The sequence below is a fragment of the Asterias amurensis genome, chromosome 11 (genome assembly GCF_032118995.1).
Source record: "Asterias amurensis chromosome 11, ASM3211899v1".
NCBI lineage: Eukaryota > Metazoa > Echinodermata > Asteroidea > Forcipulatida > Asteriidae > Asterias > Asterias amurensis.
In genome coordinates this window covers 590,566-604,297 of record NC_092658.1, presented here as the reverse complement: position 1 = coordinate 604,297, position 13,732 = coordinate 590,566, and the positions used below count along the sequence as shown (strand labels likewise).

Below are 13,732 nucleotides of genomic sequence, written 5' to 3'. Positions count from 1 at the left end.
ATAGCAACATAATGAATAACTCTGTCATTGCATGTACTTCAACCCCGATTTCGGCCATCGTCCTCATTTTTGTGACAAAATATCCTTTCATGACTAGCATTCTTAAACAAATCCTTAATCAATCTTTTGTTTCCAGTAATCTAATGATGATTGTTATTGATACAATCTTATACTTGTCAAAAAAATCTACCCCGAAGTGTTATTGTAGTCAGAAAAGCCCGGAAGGTTTGGGTTGGCCTTTCCTGCAGCCGAGGGGTCCTATAGGTCGGCCATTATGTAAGGTCCATGCCCAGGATGTAATATGAAACACTCTAGAGGCTACAAGTAGCTGTGTTATAAATGCCACTTGTTCCTTTGACAATTTTGTTGTCTGTGTGTAGAGGAAGCCACTATGACTAGTCTGGGTCAGACCCTTTTATTAGATCTTTTATCTTGTTGACCAGCCTGTTAGTTTCTCTCACTCTTTGCCAACATCAGACGAGAGTTTCGATAAACCGATGGGTGGCGACGAGTCATATCTGTCACTGAGAAGGAGGAATTCTCACAGGAATCTTTGATTTGGGCTCTTTTTGTTTTTGTTCGAGGGCATTTTTGACTGGCCTAGTTTTATGTGACAAGCAGACATGCTAGCTGTCGGTGATGTTTGTAATGTGACAAGCAGATTTGTTTTTTGGGTTTGAATGAAAATTTCATTGGAAGACGATGCGTTGCGGACAAATACTCTGCTTCATTGCAGACTGATATTATCAAGGACACTATTGATGTATTGCAGAGACCTGGAAAAAGTCTAAAATTACAAACAAGTTTTCCAGATGTCAAAACTGAATAAGTTGACAGTTCAAAAACCTTTGATAATTACTCCAAACAATTTTGACCATAAAAACTGACTTGGTAAGAAGTGCTGCAGCTTTTGATATTGTATAACATTTTGATAAACATTTCCCTTTAAATTAATGTGGTTTGAGAGAGAGGGATTTAAAAACATTTCAACTTGAGAAACAGTTCTGCATAAAACGTTTCTCAGGTTGTGTATTCCAATTACAGATTATTCTTCCTGCGCAGACTTAACGGCTCCAGGTATTAAGCAATATCTCCAAAACACTACCACCTTTTGAATTGAAATTTTCACAGATTAGTTATATTGTAAACATCTATACTTACATTGGATTAAAACAATCACACGGTTCTAAAAACCAATGGTAGACTTTGGCTTTTAGCATGCAGTAGCAAAAAATCCAATAAATTTTACATAGATTTGCTTTCATTTTGGTCAAAAATCAGCCCAGTATTCCCAGTCCATGCTGTAGAGCAAGGACCATAAAAAGTATCCAAGACCATTTCAATATCAAGCATTAGTAACAATCCCCCCTCTCTATATTAAAGTCAACCAAGTTTCCCCCGAGGGTATAAATGTGTGAGTGATTAAGTTCTCTCTGATGACCCCGCCCTTGTCTTTGTCACACCTGCCTATCGTCTTGTTGTATTCCTCAAATATGACGCATCTTCAAAGGCTGATGGGTTGTGAGAGACCAACAGACCACAGCGTGTGTCTCTCATCGCGCTTGATTAAATCCGTCATAGTCGACTGGGTTTACCAACGAATCATATCTAAGGTTGTCTATCCAACATATTGGTGTAATTACATTGAACGTTTGGGTCATTTGATATCCGTATTCTGTGTTGTCGTCATTTAACTTTATGACTCATAACAATTTTATCTTTGAAAGACCTACTTTACGTACAATTTTGTCGTACATTTCCATTTGTAAAATGGTATTTCGTGATAACTTTGCTCAACTTTGGTTATTTTCATTATAAGTTACTCAGTACTAGTCCATTGCTAGTAAAATAATTATAATTAGTTTTCCTATAGTTGTATTTAAGATCCAAATCCCTGGGCAATATGTCTTTCTCGATAGCTGGCCCCAAACTTTGGAACAGCATTCACATCAGCATCAGGAATTCCTCATCCTGAAGGAAGCGACCTAAACACTCCTATTCACTTCTCCCGAGTCATCTTTCTATTCTTGTTTTAAGCGCTTTGATCTCCCTGTAAAAGTGCTTTATTAATACCTAATCTTACTGATTTTACTTTTACAATATTTTAGAGTCTGTACGACAGCATTAAGAAGGAACCTTTCAAGATACCTGAAGACGATGGGAACGATCTTACACACACCTTCTTCAATCCTGACAGAGAGGGCTGGTTGATGAAACAAGGTATGAACCATTCCTTTTATATCTGTTTTATTTCCTGTATACACTGTAATACATCTAATGTCAATTATCAAGAAACTGAAATGGCTGACCATGTTACTGCACTGGTGGTTGATGAGCTACAAAGTTATCAATTTTTTAGCTGAACCATTGTGCCAGTGTCTGTCCTTGTTTGTTAAGGTTACTTTTCCCTTGAACTAAACGATAAACTAGCTTTAATCATCTATTAAATTGTTGTAGAAACAAGCGTCATCTTTGTTTTCCTGTGGTGTTAATTGATTCTCCAGACTAAGTTTGTGGAACTCATTTTTGTTATTGTCCTTATGTAGTTGTTGAGTACACACATTTAATAAATTATAAGGCATACATATCTTGACAATCTGGAACCCTGATTATAACCTATTTAACTTAATTTAATCATTTAACTATATCCACCTTATATTTCTAAAACAGACTTTCAAATTTTTGCAACAGATGTTATTTTCTTTTATCAAAATCCTAAAGAGCAAAAAAGAAGAAAAATCCCATGAATTAAAAGAAACACCGTCAGATCTGTTTAGACTGTTGACATTTCTGCGGCAGAATTGTAGAGATTCCAGTTTAATTTGCTAGTCCTTTACGTTAGTGGACGTAATCCCCCGACCAGATTGGATAGGCTGACACTCCAGGGGCAGTCACTTTTAACCTTCTCCAGTATGTTTAGACAAACCTTATTTGTGATTCACTATAGAGCATCGGACACGTCAGAGAATTTTTTTTATAAGAAACGGTAGAAGTACGGGACATACGCTTTGGGATATGCCCAAATGGCAAGCTAAAGTTCAGAAGTCCCCTCTTGTTGACGTTGTTGCTTTCTTGGTGGGCTTCCAGTCTAGAGAGATTTTTAACTCCAAGATGAGAAAAGGTTACCTTAAGATGGTTCTGTTGGGTTTCAGGGTTGAGGAGATACATACATGAGCCAGGAACGTGTGATAAGATTAAAATATAATATCTCTTCAATCGAAAGTTTATTAGCCGTGTACTCTTGATGGTGACAATTTGATTAGGGCTTGCTAGGCCTCAGGAAATATCCCAGAATGAATTTAATTTAAGCCTGTAGGCTGGTTGGGTTGACGATACATAGATTGTGGAACTAAATATCCAGGGCTGAGTACTGTACCCTCAAACAGTTTCTGTTTGATAGTCGGGTCCATGATTTGATTAAGGGACTAGCATCAGGCAAATATACACTCCAAGCAAAGAATTACAAGTACACAGGATTGGTTGAGATAAAAACATCATTGTTTTATTGAATCTGAAGTTCATACTAGAACCAGTTTTTCTGTGGAATATTTCCCTCTGAAATTAAGTTACATTTTAGAAGTTCCAAATTCTAGTGTTTGAATGTTCAACTCACTGTTCAAAACCACCAAAATTACATAGGTTGATTTTACAGTTAGCATGCTGTTTTCCTATTGCATTAAGAGAAGAAATTACAAACCCACCTACCTACCAATTTCTAATCTGCAGTTATTTGTCTTACCTTCTATTGGTATCATCAATGTCTAATCTGCAGTTATTAGTCTTGCCTTCTATTGGTATCACCAATGTCTAATCTGCAGTTATTAGTCTTGCCTTCTATTGGTATCACCAATTTCTAATCTGCAGTTATTTGTCTTACCTTCTATTGGTATCATCAATTTCTAATCTGCAGTTATTTGTCTTACCTTCTATTGGTATCATCAATTTCTAATCTGCAGTTATTAGTCTTACCTTCTATTGGTATCACCAATTTCTAATCTGCAGTTATTAGTCTTGCCTTCTATTGGTATCACCAATTTCTAATCTGCAGTTATTAGTCTTGCCTTCTATTGGTATCACCAATTTCTAATCTGCAGTTATTAGTCTTACCTTCTATTGGTATCATCAATTTCTAATCTGCAGTTATTAGTCTTGCCTTCTATTGGTATCACCAATTTCTAATCTGCAGTTATTTGTCTTACCTTCTATTGGTATCATCAATTTCTAATCTGCAGTTATTAGTCTTACCTTCTATTGGTATCATCAATTTCTAATCTGCAGTTATTTGTCTTACCTTCTATTGGTATCACCAATGTCTAATCTGCAGTTATTAGTCTTACCTTCTATTGGTATCATCAATTTCTAATCTGCAGTTATTAGTCTTGCCTTCTATTGGTATCACCAATGTCTAATCTGCAGTTATTAGTCTTACCTTCTATTGGTATCATCAATTTCTAATCTGCAGTTATTTGTCTTACCTTCTATTGGTATCACCAATTTCTAATCTGCAGTTATTAGTCATACCTTCTATTGGTATCACCAATGTCTAATCTGCAGTTATTTGTCTTACCTTCTATTGGTATCACCAATTTCTAATCTGCAGTTATTTGTCTTACCTTCTATTGGTATCACCAATGTCTAATCTGCAGTTATTTGTCTTACCTTCTATTGGTATCACCAATTTCTAATCTGCAGTTATTTGTCTTACCTTCTATTGGTATCACCAATGTCTAATCTGCAGTTATTAGTCTTACCTTCTATTGGTATCACCAATGTCTAATCTGCAGTTATTAGTCTTACCTTCTATTGGTATCACCAATGTCTAATCTGCAGTTATTTGTCTTACCTTCTATTGGTATCACCAATTTCTAATCTGCAGTTATTAGTCTTACCTTCTATTGGTATCACCAATTTCTAATCTGCAGTTATTAGTCTTACCTTCTATTGGTATCACCAATGTCTAATCTGCAGTTATTTGTCTTACCTTCTATTGGTATCACCAATGTCTAATCTGCAGTTATTAGTCTTACCTTCTATTGGTATCACCAATTTCTAATCTGCAGTTATTAGTCTTACCTTCTATTGGTATCACCAATTTCTAATCTGCAGTTATTTGTCTTACCTTCTAGTGGTATCACCAATGTCTAATCTGCAGTTATTATTCTTACCTTCTATTGGTATCACCAATTTCTAATCTGCAGTTATTTGTCTTACCTTCTATTGGTATCACCAATTTCTAATCTGCAGTTATTTGTCTTACCTTCTATTGGTATCACCAATTTCTAATCTGCAGTTATTTGTCTTACCTTCTATTGGTATCACCAATTTCTAATCTGCAGTTATTATTCTTACCTTCTATTGGTATCACCAATTTCTAATCTGCAGTTATTTGTCTTACCTTCTATTGGTATCACCAATTTCTAATCTGCAGTTATTAGTCTTACCTTCTATTGGTATCACCAATTTCTAATCTGCAGTTATTAGTCTTACCTTCTATTGGTATCACCAATGTCTAATCTGCAGTTATTATTCTTACCTTCTATTGGTATCACCAATTTCTAATCTGCAGTTATTTGTCTTACCTTCTATTGGTATCACCAATTTCTAATCTGCAGTTATTAGTCTTACCTTCTATTGGTATCACCAATTTCTAATCTGCAGTTATTTGTCTTACCTTCTATTGGTATCACCAATTTCTAATCTGCAGTTATTAGTCTTACCTTCTATTGGTATCACCAATGTCTAATCTGCAGTTATTTGTCTTACCTTCTATTGGTATCACCAATTTCTAATCTGCAGTTATTAGTCTTACCTTCTTTTGGTATCACCAATTTCTAATCTGCAGTTATTAGTCTTGCCTTTTATTGGTATCACCAATTTCTAATCTGCAGTTATTTGTCTTACCTTCTATTGGTATCACCAATTTCTAATCTGCAGTTATTAGTCTTACCTTCTATTGGTATTTTGAAGGGAAAGTAGTATAACAAAAATACCAAATAGTAATTAAATTGTTGAGAGGAAAACAAGCCAAGTGGGATCCATCAACAGGCTCGGATTGAATTAGTCTGAAATTAGACAAATTAAGCTCTGGATCTGGCCGACAATTATTTGACCCCTTGGAAGTTTGAGTCCAGATGCTTTCATCAGCAAGATGACAATAAGATAACAAGGTGAATTTGGACATCCACCATCTTAAGGGCGTCCTGATGGTATAGAGGACACAATCTCACAATGATTTGATTTGATTGTGATTTTTTGATGGTTGAAATGTTTGTCTTGAAGACTTTTTGGCCTCTTGGAATTCCTCATCTCAATCATTTTATTAAACCCTGCAAAAATCTACGCAAGTTAATCTTTGAGGCATCTATTAAGATATGATTGACAGCTGCTTTTATACAAGTTCTCAGACATCTCGTCCAACATGAATTGGGAAGAATTTCACAACAACAAAAAATCTATAATCTGGTGTTTCTTACATCTCCACTGGGGATGATCAGTTGGAATAGAGAGATTTGAGTTGTTGTTCATCGACGTCCTTGGTCTGTTCTTGTCACATTAATCCATATCATTGCCGACAGTCTTAGTCTTCTTCGACCCTTTCTGATCTGCTAGAGTAATCTGTTTACTGCAAGATGATTTCCATGTACGTAGGAGGAACAAGTTCATCTGAACAGCCTGTCAGTCTTCACTTGGGTAAAAGCGTTCAACAACAGCTGAGCGAAACACTCTCTGAGTCTCCTACCCCCATCAAGTCTGTTTTTCTCTGGCACAAATATTATGTTTCTAGAATTAATGGACATTCGAAGCTGAAGTTCTATTTGTGGAGTATTCATTTTACTGGATCTCAACAACTTAAGGACATGTTGTTGTGAGACTTGGGTTTTTCAAGTGTTACTTGGTTTACCCTGAAGTTTCCTGACATTTCGCTTGTTGGAAAAATGCCATATTGTCTCTTAACATTATGGTAAATGTGAGATTGTTGAGAACGAGGGTAGAAACTATTGCCTGCCCTTTGGTTCATGTGAATTTTATTCAAGGGGTTTGGGTTTTTAATTTCTTCAAAAAAAGGACAGAATACGAAAACACCTTTAAAATTATCGTACCTGACCAGTTTTTACTTTAATGAAAATTTAGGACAGGCCTGTCTACTGTTGAACCCACTGTATCTTTAAATGTTTGACATGCTTTTGTTTTGCAAAATGAATATTTTGTTGGTTTACTGCCTTTCAAAGAAATGACACGGTTACCTGAATGTGTTTTTTGAATCAGACAAAACAGAGGACATAGATCTTTTTTTTCCCTTTAAACCTTCACCCTTAACCCACTTTACATTGTTTAAGGAAGCAACTGAAAAACTTAGCCAGTTTTGGGTATTTCCCTTTCATTCCCTGAGCCTGTTTCCTGCTGTGGTTTTGTGGCAGCAGCACACTGGAAAAAATGAACATTAAATACAGCTTTGTTTCAAACGATCAGGTTTCCATAAAAGCTTGATATTTGAGTTGGTGATTGATCAGAAACTCTTGAGAGTGGTTCTCTCACTTACTCAGTATAACTTGGTTGATTAATCCTCTGCGCCGATGGACAGGACAAATAAATCCTTTTAAAATAGCCACAGGAGTTTCAACAATAGTTTAACAATTTTCCTTCATTCTTACATGCAATCATGTAGCTTAGATTGCAATCTTAATCATTCTTTCAGCGTTTTGAGAAACCGATGTATATCATAGCTTACCCTGTTCCATTCAATTTGTTTCGTGGTCGCAGATAAACGACGCTAAGTTGCTATTAAAAAACCCTGACCATCTGGCGTTGCAGCCACGTCTTCAATATGAAACTGAACAATCCTTCACAGAAACAAAATTATTAAAAAATAACAATAATCTATTTTTAGTACATGAGTCATGTCTAAATATGAGCCTTTAAAATATTCACCTAGTTTTAGAGTTAGTGAATTGGAATTATTATCAACGTGGTCCACCATTCTCTGTTACTTCTCACTCTTCATGTTCACACATTAAGGCATAACACATATCGTGTCGCTTTGTATTGAAACTGGAAAGTACAGTTGTGGTTAAAGTGATCAAGTGACAAGAATTCATAAATGATTCAATTCCCAAGTGTGTGAGTAGGTCTAGCTCTTTTTTTTATATATCATTCTCGCTTTAAGAAAGATCTTATTCATTCCACACTGAAGGAGATTTCATCAATCGTGGGATCGTGTTTTTAACTATGGTTAATGTTTGCCATGGGTCTTATGCACACTTTTTGGATGGCAAATTTTGCTTTTTTAAGTTGCTATGTATTTTACTTAGACTGTTGTGGACAAGTTCCTGCGGAATAGCAGTAATCATTATTGATAAGGCCATCCTGGCTTCAAAATCAAACTAAATTAAGTAAAATCATGTAAGAGGGAAGAAATAAAAGATAGTTCATTTTATTGACTATCTGACATTTAAAGCGTGCACAATTTAACACCAAATTAAGTACCAGTTGAAGAAGTATCCTGTGTACATATTAAATAATATTTGTCTGTCATCACAAACTGTCCTGTGTTTTGTCTTTGTTGGTACATTTTGTGAAGATGTAGTTCTAGATAATAAACTGATTGCATAACTGTTATTGAACCACATGTAGTTAAGCAACATGCCCAAATAATGCATGATGCATTTAGAGGGAAAGCCTGATGCTATTTGTGCACATTATTATCACTGATTTCTCTTTGTTGGTATATCGATCATTATGCCTGATTCATTTTGTCAAGCAAACTGGTGCTCCTTGGTTAAAAACTTGCACAACAAAATGTGAATTGTTTTTTAAAAATGCAATTGTTTCCGAAGCATTGAAATCCCTGCATGAACTTCATGTTAAATTATTAAATAATTTATTGACTTTGTTATCTACAAAAAAAAAAAAAAAAAAAAAAGTCAATAAGTTCAAAGAATTGTTTTACTTTTACAAAGACATGTGTGATTTGAAATGATTTTGGATAGAGACAAGTGATTGTACTGTGCCTTTATCTAATGATATATATAATATAAAATCAGATAAAAAAGGTTTTTTTCAAAACTCTTTTACTCTTAAGTTTGCAGTATTTAAAAAAAAGTATTAAATTGTTTATGATGAAAACCTGAGTTTTTGAGCAATTTATGACAGTAATGCTGGTTCTTGGTGAGCATTTTACTTAAACATTTCTTATTACCATGAAAGAGTAAACTCAGCTACACACTCGCTCTGAAAGATCAAAATCTACACTGAAAGCTCCTAACACTCTCAGTTGAATTGAAATAAATGATTTTAACCCGACTTGTTTTCTATTCTTTTTGTATTTATTCATCTCAACCAAGTATATTGACAAATAAAATAAGCCTTGTTTTGCTTTCTTTACATGCAATCAAATAATCCTATCACTAAACATAATGTGCTTCTTCTTCTTTCCCATCCCCCTATCTTCACTGCCCCCTCCCCCCATGGATCACAAATAAAACGCATCCCTCGTTTTTGAAACACAATTCCTTCCCCCTTTGTGCTTCGCCTCTGTGGTGTTCTGCTCAACCATATTCTAGGAGGTCAGTTTGTGCAGCATGTTTGCTCAAATCTTTGGAATGTCTTGTCGGTTTTTGCGTGCATGTTTTCATCTTTCTCGTTTGGCAATTGCCTAAATCTTTCTCTTGAAAGTGAGCTTGGAAGATGCTTTTTTAAGATCTCATGAAAAGTTTTTTCACTCCCTGGCTGGTTCTTGGTGAGGACAGTTCACATTAATTCATCTAAAGATATGGAGCAAGCCAAAGACATACCTCCATCTGAATTTGGTTTTTACAAATAATCATTTTGAAAATAACCTGAGAAATCTGGCTGAAATTTTGATGAAAATACTCTGAGTCTTAAAAACTTTTGTTTACCTGGGTACTTTGAAACCCTTTACCAAGAGCCATGTCCAAATCGACTGTGGCTGGCTTGCGGCTATGCTAGATCACTCTAAATGCATACATTTGTCAAGTTATTTTTTCCCTGCTGTAGCCAATAGCCATTAGCCAATAGTCATTAGCCATTAGCCACATCCATTGCCACTCAGTTTGAACACTGCCAGTGATCTGACATTTTAACAAGCAACTCTCAAGAGAAATATCAATCTTATTTTGTTGCTGCTCTTGAAGGTTTATCAATAGTAATCTTGTTTCCTTCTACATCCTTAGGTTCATAGAACCTTAAGATAAGTTGCAAACAACCAATGTCCACAAAGATTTGCTCTGAATTTGATTTGTCCAGAGGGAATATCTTGGTTGTTTACCAAAGCAATTTCTGGACATGAAGGAAACAAGTAATTATGTTTGAATGTGTGTTTAACATCTCAGAGGCTCAGTATAGCACCTTAAGTCCACTCCAATTATCATCTCACAACCGTGTTTGTTCCTTTTCATTTGCGCTTTTTAATCAACTAACAAACATCACCTTTTCACTTATCCACATATTTTACTTGTCCCTTTGAGGAAAACTTGCACCGACAAAAATAGTTCTTTCGTGGGGCTCCTTTATGAGTTGATATCGTTAATTAACCTTTGCAATAATATTTCTGAGTTAATTTCAGCGATGAAATTGAACATATCCTGTGTGTGTTTCGTCAGTAGTGGCCTGAGATTGTACACATATTATGATCAACCAGCATGGAGCATTAGTTTAGTCAAATCAGTCAACATTTTGTGCATTTTGTTAAGATTAATTTCTCACAATTGTCCTTTCTGCTCTTACATGTACTTCTTGAAGAACTAACACTGCCTCCTCAAGGCTTCACTTAAAGTCTTTCTGAGTCCTGTAGATTTATTGACAATTATAGTTACTCAAAAACCTCTTAGGAAGTCCTCACTTTCAGGCAAAACCTGCCAGTAATTGATCTTGGGAGAAAGTCATCTTGAAAGATGTTGACTTCAGCTTGTGAAGGATAAGGCTGGTAACAAGAACTGCCATTTGGAGCTAATAATGCTTGACTAAATTCTTGTTGATGTTTGAAATGGGATGTCTCTAAAGATATATACTTAACCGTTAACTGCTCTGTAAGAAATTCTTAAAAGTGACTCAGTTACAGAAGGAAACTAGCTCTTGTTGTGATCTTTATCATTTACTTGTGTCTTTCTCTCTCTCTCTCTGAAAAGTATAATGTGCCTTTGTTTCAGTTCAAGTGCCACTGTCTGTTATAACGATGCATGAAAAGCTTCATTCTATGAATTACATTGTTCTGTGAGTTACTGTTTGAAAGCCATGGTTAGGGTAGTGATCCTGAAGCATGACGCATCATCCTTAACTTCCGTAAGAAATTACTCTCCAAAACCTCACATTATCTCTTAAAGAAATGCATCATTCTTCTGATAAAACTTACCCTAACTAGTCTTAGAGCTCCACTCAAAAGAAAAAAACCCAAGAGTTCTGTCTAATCTCAATGGTTTCGGCTCTACTGGACAATGAGAAACTTCTTTATTTCTCTTTCTATAATTATGACAACCATGGTGACAATAATATAAGGATCTTGTTTAGATCCAACTGTTACTTTGACAACGACATGACCCTCATCGTACCACTTCAAAATGAGTCAACTGAGTCTCAGATCTTTTTTTAGAATCATCTATATTCGATTCCCACCTTCAGAAGCTGGAAATCGTCTCCCAAAAAGCAATCAACAAACTTGTTGAAGTAATTTTATGGCACTTCTCCTGGGAGTTTGGTATTAAATGACGGTTGCACTTCAGGAAAAGTAGAAAATAAGAAACAGCAAGACATCAGGAACTGATTTAACTTGGAGAGAAACTTTCAATCACAGCCACTTAAGTCAAGTCCAGACTGGTCGTGCAAGCGTATTTTATTTTTTACAAATTTAGTTTGTTGAGATTATGCTGGCTGTAAAAATCTGATAAAATTTACTAAAAGTGAAACACAATTGTCAGTGGGTTTATGAACTGATTTTCAAACATGAAGACATTCCTGTAATATCACAGTTTTGTAATTATGTTTACAAGAAATTATCTCAAACTTTAATATTCATACTGAGTTTATTTACTATGACGGGAAGAACCGATGCTCTCTAAGGAAATGTCAGACACGCTTCGCATATTTTTAACAATAGTTAGCCTTACTTAATCATAAATGTATAAACAGATTAAACTTTATATGTTTATTACAATATTTACCATAGAAAAAATAAGTAAAAATAGTTTTTGCTGCATCAACAGAAAGTTTTAAGCGGGAACCAATTCTCAAGTTCAATGGAGAAAAACTCCAATGTCATTGTGAAAGCCAGAGTCCAGAGCCTATAATTCCCCTGTCAGGATGGCATGCGACTTGTATACATTGCCCATTCTAAATTAATAAAGACAAGGGTTTTCCTTTTTGTCAAAAGAAGCAATTAGGAAAAACAAACTCAAGGAAACTCTAAATTGTCCGGGGGTTTGGTGTCTCCAAGATCATGCTGATGTGGGCGACAAAGGTGTGATGTAATCAGAGTCACGGAAAGGCAGAGGAAATCGCTTAACATTTGGTCGGGGTTTTGCACTCTGTTCTCAAATCTAATAAGACAAAGTGTTAATAGTGAGGGCCAGGGGTGCATAGAGGGGTGCGTTATATTTGGGAAGGGGGTTGGAGAAAGATTGGAGTGATCCTGACTCCAAATGGCAGCTTTTTGTCTTATTATGATTTGACTTGAAAATTGTTCTGCCATTTTATATTTTAGTTGTTTTTATGGACTCATTTTCACGAAGTTGTGTTTTCGGCGATAAACTTTTCTTTGCTGATTGTTTACATGAATAGAGCATGAGTTGCATGTTTCCAAAATGAAGTGAAAGGCATGAGTCTGCATGTGCTTATCTCTAAGCATTTTCTCTTTTACGTCAGCTGTTTGTGTTTGTCAAGTTATTTTTGTAAGCTGTAGTGGTTTCATCAGTTATTGCCTTAGTGAAGTATTCCCAAATTCTCAAATTCAAAGTTAAACAATGTTTGTTGTTCTGTTTGTTGTTGGTTCATTTTTGTTAGAATTTTCTTCAAAACTAATAAATTTTTGAATTTTATTGTCAATTTGTTGGTTCCTTTTATCCGGTGTATATTAACTAAAACAACATTTTGTTAATGCTTACTGGATTTATTATAAAAAGGTTTGTAAATAAGAGAACAAAATTGTTATCTTGAATTCGAGTTGATTTTTTTTGTAGAAATCAAAGCTGATTTTAACTCCACAAATGTCCGTAGTTTTGTTCTGCCAGACATCAGTTCCTTCTTTGACAACTTTGCATCCTTGATGAATACTCCACAAAACCTTATTTCACAGATTTAAGTCCACCTTTACCATCCCACATCCCAACATCCTCAGCCTTCGTTACAAGACGCCAAACAAATATTACACTAGTCATCATTCTTGAAGGTGACACATGCATCATGACGTCTTAAACTTCACTGACACATACACTCAGATTTGTATTATTTCCCCCTAGACCTATCCCCCTCTCGTCTAATCCTCCAGCGGGTGTACCCAGTTATCTTCCAGGGGGGTCTCAAACACGTAGCTGAACTACTTTTCTCTTTGAATCTCTGGCTGTATTAAATGTTGACGAAGGATTAGCCATCCCAGTTGCTTTTAAAGACACTTTAACTTCCTAAATGTAATTGTGAACGGAACATGTTGAAGTGTGCATGACTATGCAGTCTTTAAACAGAAGTTTTGCGCATGACAGCAGAAAAAAGGTCTTAAAGTGTTCAT

General features: G+C 35.5%; 1 protein-coding gene across 4 annotated transcripts in view; it reads left to right on the top strand.

Annotated features, from left to right (window-relative positions):
- The window catches only part of LOC139943699 (cytohesin-1-like), a 53,639-nt gene that overhangs the window by 32,144 nt on the left and 7,763 nt on the right, over positions 1-13,732 (top strand). For all 4 annotated transcript variants that reach the window (XM_071940441.1, XM_071940442.1, XM_071940443.1 and 1 more), the window contains one exon: positions 2,109-2,220. In XM_071940441.1, coding sequence (XP_071796542.1) covers positions 2,109-2,220 — 112 coding nt within the window. The remainder of the gene's footprint in view (positions 1-2,108; positions 2,221-13,732) is intronic.